We start from the raw sequence: 14,707 nt of genomic DNA on the forward strand, positions 1-14,707 counted from the left end.
TTGCAATCAAATTTGGTTAAAATTATTGCAGTTTGATTTTCGAAATTGTATTTTAAAAAATTGATGTGAGAATTTTTTTTATTGTTATTATTTTTTAATGTGGTCATATAGGAATATGTTGGTCAGTTACGTGGTATCACATGTAATATTTTTAGATTTTAACAAGTATAGAGTATTGAGGTAGAATGTAAAATATAATTGGAAAAATTACATTTTTTGTTCTGTATGTTTGTTTTTTTCATAATTTTAATTATCGATGTTGTCAAATTTTAATCTTAATTTGTTAATTTTGTTTTTTTTTCTCCTTATAATTTCATTTAATTTAATTTTTTGACACGAAACTGATGTGGATCAGGTAGCACCAATGTAATATTAGACAAGAAAATCATCCTGATATGCATCGAAGAATCCAGGGAAAATCCTTGTCTATGTTATCCTCAACTTAGATTTGTGGCAAAATCTCATAGTATCCTTCTCAATCTTATCTCATAAAAACAATCAACTTTTCTGGATTTTTTCTTGTTCCCTTGGATTAATAAAAAATTTCTTCTGTATGTTGGGAAAATGTTTTATGAGTGATAACTCTGTCATTTTCAGAAAAGGAAAACAAGAAAATGATGGGAATTTGCGAAAATTCAATGCATGACAAAATAATATCATACACTTCCCAAGGACATTGATTCATCTATTATCGAAAAAAGTTAAAAACAAATTCAATAATTGAATGCTTTTAGTCGCACCTTTCTATCAATCCACATACCCAAATGTTTTTGGCCATTAGGCAACTCCCACGGATATTATTCAATGGTACAATCAAACACAAAAACTCAGGTCAGATGGTCTCACATGTTAATTTTGTGAAACATGTATTTTATATGGATCTTCCACGAAAAAATATTATTTTCTATGTCAAATATATTAATTTTTATTGTAAATATAGACATGAGTGATCCATCTCACGAATAAAAATATATGAAACCATCTAATGAAAAACTTATTTATAATCAAAATAACAATTTTTATTTTTATGTAATCAGTTTTCGATATCAATCATTAAGCAATGAATCTCATATATTATTGATATGGCGTTGATTTGATTACGACAAGAAATTCATGCATGCAATGAATATAAGTTTTTATAATAAAAAAATATTAAAATTATCAAAATACAATGAATATAAAACTAAAATTCAATTTCGACGATGTAAAATATCAAAATTACTTTGAGTTCCATGTACATATTTATGGATATTTTTATTTTATATCAAAATTACTTAGAGTTTCATGTACATATTTATGGATATTTTTATTTTGTAATAAACAATTCTTGATATGCACAATCTGTCTTGATATGAACAATCTCGTGAATCAGCCATTCAGCATAATCTTTTCTGATTTGTCATACTTTTGGATGGTGATCGATCATGGTTATGAGTATGTCTCTGATCCTAACACATTTTATGAATTATATTTGATACCTTTAGCTTTATTTTAACTACTAAATATTTATATAAAATATTTATTTAAAGTTTTTGTGTCTATATAAAAATACTTTTTACATTTATGCGTTTTTTTCCCTTCAAGGAATTGTATTATTTTTGAAATTTATTAGCAAGTTTTTCTCAATTTAAACTTATGTGATGAATTTTTATCCAGATTCGGAAAAGAGATTCATTAATTTCTTAACTAATTATTTTCTTGCACAAATGAAATATTTATATTTTTCGTTATATTTGATGTATAGATAATTAGTTTAGGCAGTTCAACATAGTGGTAATTATATTTGAAAAACAATTCTATTACTATTTTGATAAAAAAAATTGTAATTTTGATCTTTTATATATTCTATCTTTATAATTTTGTATTCAAATTTCATGTCAAATTTTAGTTTTATTTCACAAATTTTTTTGTCATTTTGATGTGACATTTACGTAGCACTAACATAGTGTTCCCTTAATTAAAATACAAAATATTAATATAAAATATATGAGGTATGATATGCTGGTTGCCTCTTGTTGAACCTTGCATAGTTGTCACAAGATATTCATCTTATTAATATCACATCAGTCGATTTCGAAAAATATATTGTATTGAATTCTTGTAAAATAGTCACAAAAACATATTTTGAAATATCACATCAGTCGATCTAAAAAAATTATATTACATTAAATTCTTGCAAAATATTCATATATATATAGAATATCAATCTAAAAGGCATCATATGAGATCGACCCCATGGGGGCATTTTGTACTTGTATTAAATTAAAATTTTGTCGTGTTTGTGCTAGGTTGCAACTTTATGTACTCATAAGTTGTCCCTGCCTACTATTTTCCCCTTTAAGTCTTTTCCTTTAGATATATATATACGTGTGTGTTTGACTAATATGAACACCATTTCCATGCATGAATCTAGCTAGTGAGAAAGGAGATGAATTGCTCCCGACAAACTCTTTATTTCTTACCTTTTTATTTTTGGAATGATTTGGCACTGACAAAGTATCCAGTAATTGTACTCGAGTGGCTCCATATATATATATATATATATATATTTGATATGCTGAAGCACCTACCGTGTACACCTATGTGAGCATTGATGAGGTGTCGTTCACCAATTGGATACACAATTTTTCTATATTTCATCACATCCAATGGGTGAGTGACACCTCATCGGTGCTCACATAAGTGTACACGGTAGGTGTGCAGCATATCAAAACTGTCTATATATATATTTATATATATAATATTTCAAAACAAAATGAAAATATAAATGAAGACATGACAAATACTACTTTCAAACATTGGAAATAAATACTCATGGAGACTTTGGAAATAATATATTTCATAAATAACTTGGTTCGATAATGGGCCCTGAAATGCCACACGTGTATCGTAATTAAAATGGAGGAAAGATATATATTTTGTATAAATAAAAAAATAAAATTTTATTTTGATCATGTTATCAATTAATGAAAAGCTAATCCCAAGGTTTAAGAATGAATTCCCTATCCTCCTTCCATGTTTTAAGTAAAACAATCAAAATTTTCTCGAATAATTAAGGTCGGAAATGCTTATTCGATCCATTTTCATTTTTTTCTCTCGTGGAGTATATCAATCTTGGCGTAGAATGATTTTGAGTAGTCTCTTCGATGATGCGACAGAGATATAGCTCTAATGCGAACTTACGTGTGTATCAAATATAATTAATATATCAAAATAGCAACAGTAATACATCATCATAAAAGTAATTATTTTGTAAATTTATGATGAAATGTTTCAAGAAACATATGAATATATATGTGTGTGTGTGTGTGTGTTTAATACTATATATAAAACAGATCAACAAATAATTTCAGAAAAAAATGAGCTATCATCATCAATATCATAAAAAATGTCACGCTCCGGACTCGGGCCCGCGCCTGCGTGACTGCACAATGGACCCTTATAACAACTATTTCGTATTCGTCATCGCTTTACGAAAATGATTAACCCAGATTGGTATAGAAGTCCATTGTACGTAAGCCCATTATCAACTCAATTTAAATCTTTAATTTTTAAGATGTTGGAGAAGTGTATCACAAAAAATAGTAAAAATAATCGTGAAGATAAATTCTTAACTGATGGTTGAGCACCATGTATGAGAATACATAATATGTTATCATAAAATAATCAAAATCGTCGTATGAATCAGTCTGTTTTGAGTTTTAACTATTTATATATATTAAATTTGATTTTAGTATAATAAGTTTTTTTTCTTTTTTTAGTCCGTTTATTTTTAAATACAGCGTCCGAACATTGCTAAAGTGTGAGATGTTGCATAAAAACTCTTGAAAAAATGATTGAAAGAGCAAATACAAAACAACTTCTTGTACTAAATCAAAATTCGAATACTTAAATGACAAAAATTTAAGTAAGACGATTTTTATAATAACAAATATTGTATGAATAACTAAGGATCAAAGGGTTGTATTTGAAATTAGATTTGTTTCACCACTCATAATAACGAAAACTTCGACAACAATAATCATTAACCATACAATAGGTTGCGCAACAAGTGATTAAACTATATTACATATTTATAACATGATATTGTAAACAATATAATATAAGTTGGTGATGATGACGCTCGTTAGCACTAATTCCCAATAAAAACTGTTCGATATTCTTGGCATTATTAAAGTTAAACTGCTACATACAGGCCACCTTTCATATTCGAAGAAAGGAAATTAATTAATTTTTCGTAGATTTTAATTAAACGTCTGTATATATATGGGAAAATTATAATTTTAATTATGTTATCGATTAATTTATAGTGTAGTTCACTAATTTGTTTTTATTATTTTGGTTCTTATTCATCGGAGTGCTGACATCACTTAAAAATAATTAAAATCACTGACGTTATAACATACATCACTAATGTTCCCAAAGCCATATGTAGCAGCCCTCATGTGGTAAAAAGTATAAACTTGAAAATTATTACAAGTTAATAGATTGAGACCATAAATTGACCGATAATGTGATAAAAATGAAAGACGTGCAAGTTAGAGAAGCAATATATATATATAGACACACACACACACATATATCTCTTGTGAGACATGCAAGTTAGAGAAGCAATATATATATAGCAGTTCTCTTTTATTAGTGAGATTGGTCATGAACCCTGCTCGTATTTAAAATAAAAATTAATACTTTTTCACGAGTGACTCAAATAAAATATTTGTCTCATAAAACTTACTAGTGAAACCGTCTAAGAAGAGTTTTTTGTCGTATATACATATACACATACACACGCATATTATAGTAAAGAATCTGGGAAATTTTGTGACAAAATTACTTATCTCAACAACCAGTTTAATTTATTCCTCACACCATGCCAGAATTGAAGTATTCTAATGCCTACTCCAACTGCTCAAACTGCCATATGTTCTCTGTGCTGCATCGTCACCAAATTATAAATATTCACGACATTATCATGATAAGATTAAACTGTGGAGATAATCATCTATCTTGAACTAAATGATTCTTCGAGAATCATTTTTAGTAATTCTTGCAAAAGATGAGTTGTCCAATATTAAAGAAAATTTTTGGGTTCGTTTCTATCTATTACTATCATACGGTACACTATATTAAGGTATACCATAAGTTGACTTCAGTAGGTGTTTTTAGTCGGAGACATCGACCATGGCCGGCCGGCCGGAAGTCGAATTCATGAATGAATATATGCCGACGGGAATCTTGTATATATGTATATAGGTGTGTGTATACACAAATTAGCATGCAGCTGACATTGTCAAAATATTTGACGTTTGTGGTCATTGATCATCACAATGATCAGATTCTTGATCATTTGAATATTATGCAAGATTGCAAAGTGGTATAGATACCATGAATGCTCCATTATTGAGGATAATATACAATAGAATTTGCCAAGTTGTGTTTCTTTTTTTGGCTATATTACGAGCTATATGTGAAATTTGTCAAAGTTTTTGCCCTCAAATTGTTCCATGTATACCGTCGATTTTGGACATTTATTATGATAAAAAAAAAAAAAAGGATTTGAAAAACTAGCTCGCTAGCTAGTAGACAAATTACTAAATCATAATATAATTTGGTTTCTAATAATTTAATTTGATTATTTAACATATATGAGGATTATATGAAATTAATTGTTTGGATATTAATCTATTATAATATGTAAATGAGAGTACATCTTTTTCATGGTGCATTCTCAAGAACGTTAGGAGAAATCGTTCGGACAATTAAAAGTTAATTATTTTTTAAAAAAAATTAAAAATTGAATACAAATATGTCTACGTTAAAATAATTAATAAGTTTAATTGCTTAACTTAGAGAAAACATATGGATTTCCACCCCATTGATGCAAAAACCACTTAATTGAAGTTTTTAATTAAATCTAGCTAGATCGTAGACTTTACAAGGGGTTAGTCTTTCTAAAAGCATTTTAATACTTATAGAAGGCAAAAATTTGTGTGAGACGGTCTCACGAGTTGTATTTTGTGAGACGGTCTCACGAGTTGTATTTTGTGAGACGGGTTTCTTATTTGGATCATCCATGAAAAAATATTACTTTTTATGCTAAGAGTATTATTTTTTAGAGTAGGTCTCTTATGAGACACTCTCACGAATCTTTATCTGTGAGACGGGTTAATCCTACTGATATTCACAATAAAAAGTAATACTCTTAGCAACAAAAGTAATATTTTTTCTTGGATAACCCAAATAAGAGATACTCTTAGCATAAAAAAGTAATATTTTTTCATGGATGACCCAAATAAGAGATATGTCTCACAAAATACGACCCGTGAGACCGTCTCACACAAGTTTTTGCCAACTTTTTATTGTGAATATCAGTATGATTGATCTGTATCATAGATAAAGATTCGCGAGATCGTCTCACAAGAGACCTATTCTACTTAGAAAACGACATGCATTTTCACCCGATTAATGTAAATTATTATCCGATATGCGTAGTTCCTCATTTAATATATATCATTTTTTAAAAGAATTTCAAAAATATATATTATTCTTAGTTAATATAACCTATTTTAAAATTTAAAAACACCCTCGTATTATTAAAATATTAAATGTTTTTCTCATTCAATGTGCGTGATAAAAAAAACAGATTCATCATGACTCATTCGCCGTCTAAAATATCAAAGTCATACATATTATGCTCCTTCAATTAAATTTATTATTAACTAATTTTATTTAATTTTAAAAGTAAAAGACAAGAAGCCAAAAAACGAAAGAATCGAAACAAATTATGTGTTACCGTCTAATGTTTCTTTTCAGTTATTTGGATAGAATTTAATTTCGGTTTTGTAAGTTCATCATAAACATTTTTTTTTATTTTAAACAGATATCTATTTATTATTTTTAGAAAATAAAATTTTTTTTTTTGGAAAATAGTCAAATTCGTTCTCTTTAAGTTGCCTATTTTGATTTTAATATTTTAAGTAGACAAAATTCGGGAACAAAGTAATTTTAATTTTGTAAGTTGACATTTTTTGAATTTTAGTATTGTAAATTGTCAAAGTTTGGTTTTCATATAGTAAATTAGATTATTCTTTGGTCCTTTTTCCACTCGAAGCCACTAAATTTATCAAACAATTATCTTTATTTGGCATCGACCATGCTCTCTTCGCGGCTTATATGATGATAATAAAACTTATATTACACACATTAAAATCTACATAAGGAAAAAAAAATATTAATGTTATTTTTCTTTATTTTCCTTTTTTTTTAATGGATTTTTTTAAAAAAAAAATGCTTAATGGACTTTATTGTAACATATTTTCAAAAATAGATAAATTTTTTATTTTTGTTTTCTTGTGCAATTGATCAACTCTTTCAACCTATTTCTCTTTTGATTCCTCCTTCACTTTTATATTATAATGATCTTCTAAATACTTCCCACCAAACGACGTAGATTTTATGTGGGCTACGTCGGACTCTAGGGTGTCAAAAATGAATCTGACCTTATTCGACCTGAAAATATCAAGTCATGGTTGAGGGTTATCGGGTTGGACATAGGATTTGACCCAAAAAAATAATCGAGTTCGGATTGTGTTGACATGAGTTTTTTACATTTTTTATATAGAATTAAGAAATATAGGATGCATTTTTATATATTTTTTTTGAATTTTTTATATTTTTTTACTGTCAATGTCATAGATTTTTTAATGTAATATTTATTTGTAAAATATTGATTTTTTTTAGTAAATATACTTTAAATTTTCTACGAGCCGACTTTCAAGTTTATGAATTTGTTCATAAATTAGGATGCTCAAATGTTTATTTTGTAAAATATTGATTTTTCAAACAATTTTTTGAAAAGTATTTTGTGATGTTTGAAGAATTTTTTATTGTTATTGATCTCATAAATTTTCATCACGTTATATTTATTTTATGAAATATTTGAATTTTTTAATCAATTGTTTCTTTCATGGAGTACTTAATAGTTTAAATAAATTCTATTATTAAATTTAAATATTTAAAAATATGAAACATAATTATCATATATTTAGACTGTGTTTGTTATTATGTAAATGTGTTTTTTTAATTTTTATTTAATTATTTTGTTAAATTATAAAATAATAACGTTGCATAATGAAAAATCATATATATAAAAAATTTACAAAACTTTAAAACAAATAAAAAAAAAGTTGGTGGTGTGGGTCGGGTTGGTGTTGGTTTGGGTTCATAGTTTTTTTTTTAAAGATATAATTTTAGCTCCAATTTTTAAATNAAAAAAAAAAAAAAAGTTGGTCGTGTGGGTCGGGTTGGTGTTGGTTTGGGTTCATAGCTTTTTTTTAAAAAAAAAGATATAATTTTAGCTCCAATTTTTAAATTTTAAATAATTAAAATATTATATTTTGTCTACTGACACCCTCTAATCCGAACAATTAATAATCTAACCAAGTACTTATTTTGTGTAAATCACAAATTAAAATTTAAAATAAATGGCTGGCGCACGAGGACAACTAGAAAAGACGGTTCTGTCGTTTACCAATATTATTTTAATTTATCAACCGACTTTTTAATCAGGCAATCTTAAGCATCGGTTAAGTAATAAATTAATAAAATATTGCTGTCCTAAGTAGCCGTAATTAAGAATTATTTAGTACCTAAAATAAGCGTAATTAAGATTCCCATTAATTTTTCTTGGGATTAGAGGAATGACAGCCATCTTACAGAATGTAAAAAGCCGGCCACTGATACAGAACCTTGACATGTCTGCATTTAATTCACCCAGCTTGATTTTTGGTCCTTTCCCAATTTCTTTTGTATCCCTTTTCTCCCCCTTCATGTTGATAGATAATTAGAGACATCGACTTAATAAATTTTATATAGATGTGAGACTCTTTATAATATATGTTGACTTGATTCATATTTACAATAAAAAATAATATTTTTTTCATAAAAATTAATATATTTTCATAAGTCACATCGGGTCAGAGATTTATTTTATAAATCGACATGTGAAACATTCTCATAAGATTTTTTTTTTAATTTATCAAGATTCTTCATATATCAGTTTTTTTATTTACAATGATAAAAATAAATTATCTTAAATTTACCTGTAATATATAGTAATTGTCCACTAGATTTGATGGGAAGCAATCATATCATTTGCATGGTTTTGGTGCGAACGATGATGGATTATATATATTTTTCTTTCATGTAATTTTTTCTAAAGTTTTATTAAAAAAAATTATAGTTATAGATAATTATGATATCTATTCTTATATCATTTATCATTGTCATCTGATCTGTTGGGTGCAATAAATATCCCTACTTGTTAGAGCGATCGAACCGATGTGCTTAAGTTACTGTGCGCTTTAAAAGATTTGAGTTGCACCATTACCACCAGCTATAGCTTTTGGTAAAGCTACAAGCGCTCGGTCCTACAATTGGTATCAGAGCCAAGGTCACGGGTTCGATTTGATTGCAAGGAGTGCAATTATTGGGAGGGAGATTGTTGGGTGCAATAATTGCCCATGTTTGATAGAGCGATCGAACCGTGGTGCTTGAGTTGCTGTGCAGTTTAAAAGATTTGAGTTACACCATTACCACCATCTATAGTTTTTGGTGAAACGGCAAGTGTTCGGTCCTACATGATCTTACGAATCAAGCAATATAATGTCAAAAAATAGTAACGTGGATGTCTTAAATACAAGTCTTTAATTATGTGAGATAAGTAAAATAAACACAATGTTTTTCCGGAAAAACAAAAAAGAAAATAAGTTGGTAATATATTTTATTTAATTTCAAAGATAAAAATAACATTTAGAAAAATAAGTCCAACGTGACTGACGGGTGGCCATTGTTAAATAAATGGAAACTGAGGTGGACAGGACAAGAAAATCGTCCTAATATTCTGTGTGGATATATATCGAGTAATCCAAGGAAAATCTTGTCTGTGTTATCTTCAAACTTTGAGATTTGTAGCAAAATATCAAGGCATCCTTCTCAATTTCATAAAATAATCAACATTTCCAGATTTTTTTGATTGTTTCCTTAAAAGGAAAAATGTCTTAGATTTGGTAATCCTGTAATTTCAGTTGAGTGACAAATGAAATGATAGTTGAAGTTATACTGATTAAAATGAGAAATTTTCAAAAATAATTATGAAAGTTTGTCCAGAAAGTGTTTTGGTTGTTTAATAAATCAAAATTTGTTATATATATATATATATATATATATATATATATATATTTGACGTCACATTAATATTACGAGAAAAATCCCAATAAATGTGTGGGGAAAAATAAACTTTATGTGATATTGATAGGATGAATTGAACTCCTAACTATTTGTAACACTCAGTTACTCCACCAACTCGAACACCATCTTATTGGAAAGAAATGAAAAATTTTTGGAATTTTTTTAAAACTTGAATATCATCATAATTATTATAATTTTTTTTAAGTTGATATATAACAGATATAAAATTCAGTTGAACTTAGTTTATCTAAAAAAAATTAGAATTTATCATTTTTCAATCCATTAATGTAGATGCTAACTTCAAACAAATTGGAGACATATTTGAGTTAACGTGACTCTAAGGAGTGTAGCTCCACTTGTATTTGAAACTATACACAAATGCCTATGATTATTGGTAATTCAGGACAAGTTCAATAGATAACGGAGATGAAATAGTTGTTGGATAATGGTTAAGACACCCTATCTTTCAGACAATGTACATAGTTTGAGATTCCACGCAGATGCAATTTTCGTTCTATAAATTGACCTAAATTAAACTAAATATTCAGAACCAAATCGACCCCTCCCTTGATACATCTCTTAGATAAATTCAAATATTATCACTAACTATACACACTTGAACTAGATATTCAGAACCAAATCAATCTGACTCATTTTAAAATAAAGAACAGTTTTTTTTTGACATGGTTTCACGGATTTTTTTTATGAGATGAGTCGATTCGAATTATATTTAAAGTAAAAATTATATTTTTAGTATAACTTTTTTTTAAAAAAAATCAAATAAAATTTTAAAAATTATCTTATAAAATTAATAGGTGAGATCAAATTCATTTGCAGTCATAATTTTATGATATGATTGACACGCGCCATAGGGTGGAAATAAATGGACACGTAGGTACCATGCACCTAATCATAATTGGTAAACACCCCAAAAACTAAGAATATTACCCCATTAGTCCTTTATATATTAATTTCACTTGGTCAACCAAAATCATTAAATATTACCAAACACATACGTTGCCAATATTATCACTATCAGCACTAACTATAATTCTAGCACCAACCACCTCAGCAAATGCATGAACCCAAAGTCCTATATATACCCCCACTCGTCTCCCGCTTTTCCCACCACTCTCACTCGATAACACTCAGTTTCAGCGAGCATGGTTTCGCAATCTGTGCCTGTGGTATCGAAATGCACCGTTTTCCCCGACCAGAAGTCGGCTATGGGAGAGCTGAAGCTCTCTGTTTCTGATCTCCCTATGCTTTCTTGCCACTACATCCAGAAGGGGTGCTTGTTCACGAGGCCTCCGATGCCCATGTCGGAGGTGGTTGCTCTGCTCAAGTGCGGCCTCTCGCAGACGCTTTCCCAGTTTCCGCCGCTGGCGGGGCGGCTTGTGACGGATTCGGACGGGTATGTTTATATTCGTTGTGATGATGGTGGGGTTGATTTTGTGCATGCTGATGGGTCCCATTTCCGGGTCGTGGATTTGCTGGGGTCGGTGGATGGTGATTTGCCGGAAGCGCTGAAGGGGTTCTTTGCGTTTGATGGGATGGTGAGTTATCACGGCCATTTTAGGCCCATTATGGCGGTGCAGGTGACGGAATTGGCGGATGGAGTTTTCATCGGTTGTTCTGTGAATCACGCGGTTACGGACGGGACTTCGTTCTGGAATTTTTTCAATACTTTTGCGGAGTTGAGCAAGGGGGTGAAGAGGATTTCAAGGGCGCCGGATTTCAGCCGGGACTCGGTTTTGATTTCCTCCGCGGTTCTTAAACTCCCCGCTGGCGGGCCCAAAGTTACTTTCTCGGTGGATTCTCCGGTGAGGGAGAAGATTTTCAGGTTCAGCAGAGAATCGATGCTGAAGCTGAAAGCCAAGGTTAACAACCAGAAATGGGAAATTGACGCCGGAGTCGACGCGGCTGAGCTAATGGGCAAATACAGCAACGATACACTCAAATTCCCCGACGAGAAGAAAACATCATTTCCATGGCTGAGAACCGCCGTCTCAAATCAGCTGAATCAAACCGAGATTTCATCTTTTCAGTCCTTAAGCGCGCTGCTATGGCGAGGCATCACTCGAGCTCGGAAACTGCCACCCTCCAAAAAGACGACGTTTAGAATGGCGGTGAACTGCCGGCACCGCCTGGAACCGAAGCTGGACCCTCTCTACTTCGGCAACGCAATACAGAGCACCCCAACATACGCATCTGCCGGCGATGTCCTGTCCAACGATCTCCAGTGGTGCGCGGAGCAACTGAACAAGAGCGTGGCGGCACACGGTGACGCCACCGTGAGGAAGGTGGTGAAGGATTGGGAGCGGGACCCACGGTGCTTCCCATTAGGAAATTTTGACGGCGCGATGATAACGATGGGGAGCTCTCCTAGATTCCCGATGTACGATAATGATTTCGGGTGGGGCCGACCGGTGGCGGTTCGCAGCGGCCGGGCCAACAAATTCGATGGCAAGATTTCGGCTTTCCCGGGCCGGGAAGCTGGTGGGAATGTGGACTTGGAGGTGGTTCTTGCGCCCGAAACCATGGCGGGTCTTGAGTCCGATCCGGAGTTTATGCAATATGTATCGGGTTACAATTAGGGGAAATGTGGGGAGAAGGGAGTGCATCGTGAAATATTTAAAAAAAAAGATCTATAACTCAATTTATTTAAATGTCCTTGTGTTTTAAGTATAAATACATCATTAAATTTGATTACATATATACATTTATTTTAAAAAGAAAATTTCGACCATGTTTTGGTCGACCCAAACATGAATCGACCATTGTTTGGTCGACCGGTCGACCAGACCAAAGCAATTTGGTCGACCAACAATTGTTTGGTCGACCAAAGACCAAAACTGGTCGACCAACAATTTTTGATCGACCAGCTGTGGTCAAAGACCAAAGCAAAATCCTCGGAACAAGAGACTATCTAGAACCCGAACCCGGACGGGAAAGATCTCCGGAATACAGATAGAACATTACTAGAACCTCTTGCGATTTGGGAGATGGTATGTCACTGATTCATTGAGATATGTATTTATAAATATTCTCGAATCATCATGCAGAGAATCTGAGAATATGCACTGTAAATTTAAGTGATATTCCAGATCTTTAAGCAACTTAATTGATTTTCGTTTTCTTACAAACGAGTCATCTGCCATGTATCTATCTATAAAAGATCATACTATGACAGGCCTGGAATCTAACATTTCCAGAAGCGGTAAGAATTGGTGGTAAAAACTCCCAAACTGCTTCTAAATTGGAACTTTTGTGTGGTTATAAGATATCCATAATATCGATTTTCATCGTTCAAGTGTCCCAACTTTTGCTGTCATATTTCGAGATCATCAATACTAATGCTACGATATAAATGAGACGATAATGAACAAGATAGTAAGGAGCAGTTATCTCCAGATCTTGAACGCTGAATATAATTTGGCCATGAATATAAGTCTAATACACCTCAATAATCCAATTTTTACTCGACATGATGTAAGATTTTTTTTTATGTATTTTTCTTTTTATTCTTATTCTCAAATATTCGCGATGTCGAAACGCGAAAGGCACATATATATTTTAACTGTCATAGTTGCTAGGAGGTTTGGTGATATCAAAAACCTTCTTAAATGTTCTAACATTCTCTTGCGATAAATAAAATGTTGTAGAGTGCATGACGAGACGTACTTGATTCTAGGAGAACTTGCGTAATTTTTAAGTACTCATGCAAAATAAATGGAAATAATATATTTTGTAAACTATTAAACGGAAATGGTATCAANCTTCTCCGGAGGTGAATATAGTACATGTTGTGAGATAAATATTTTATTTAGGTCATTCATAAAAAATAACAAAAAATATTATTTTTTATTTTAAATATAAGTAAGATTGACCCGTCTTACGAATAAAAAACTTTTAAGACTTCTTTTCTAATACTCACATTTTCGGAATCGATAGGCAAATGTTGCACGAGAGCTTACAAATGAAAATGAAAGCATATGTTGTTGCGAACATGCATCACATCAGATGTTGTTCGGTCGAAAAATTGCGGGCGTGCGGCCATGCGTCACTTTGACACCAAATTACGTGAAAATGAATCTGACCCTTAATCAAATAACGCAGATTTCAATTTGCTCGTTAGTTACGTTATGAGCTTTTTGATCGATTCTGAAGAATTAAAACTAAGTAAAACACTGAGATTTCCCACCAAAATCCTTCAAAACAAAATCAATAATTCAATTATGTCATCAATGATTGATTTCAACGTTTTTTTTATGTACAAAGGATCGTAGATAAAGATAAGTGATTAACTAATGACTAAAGGAAATGAATTACTTCAAAATGAAAGAAGCTGGAAATTATTTACATGCAGAAGACAAAAATGGCAGGAAAGTTCTTGAAATATTCAGGGTAGTCCGAAGTTTGTAGATTATGAGTTCTGTCTTTTTCCCTTGAATCTCTT

The 14,707-nt window shown here is 31.0% G+C and overlaps 1 protein-coding gene across 1 annotated transcript; it reads left to right on the top strand.

Annotated features, from left to right (window-relative positions):
* The first annotated feature begins 11,357 nt into the window (after nucleotides 1–11,357).
* LOC140982427 (uncharacterized acetyltransferase At3g50280) lies at nucleotides 11,358–12,913 on the top strand. The gene has a single exon (XM_073448925.1). The coding sequence runs from the start codon at nucleotides 11,412–11,414 to the stop codon at nucleotides 12,843–12,845; it is 1,434 nt and encodes a 477-aa protein (XP_073305026.1). The 5' UTR covers nucleotides 11,358–11,411; the 3' UTR covers nucleotides 12,846–12,913.
* The last annotated feature ends 1,794 nt before the right edge of the window (nucleotides 12,914–14,707 follow it).

The sequence above is a fragment of the Primulina huaijiensis genome, chromosome 8 (assembly GCF_012295235.1).
Source record: "Primulina huaijiensis isolate GDHJ02 chromosome 8, ASM1229523v2, whole genome shotgun sequence".
Classification (NCBI taxonomy): Eukaryota; Viridiplantae; Streptophyta; class Magnoliopsida; order Lamiales; family Gesneriaceae; genus Primulina; species Primulina huaijiensis.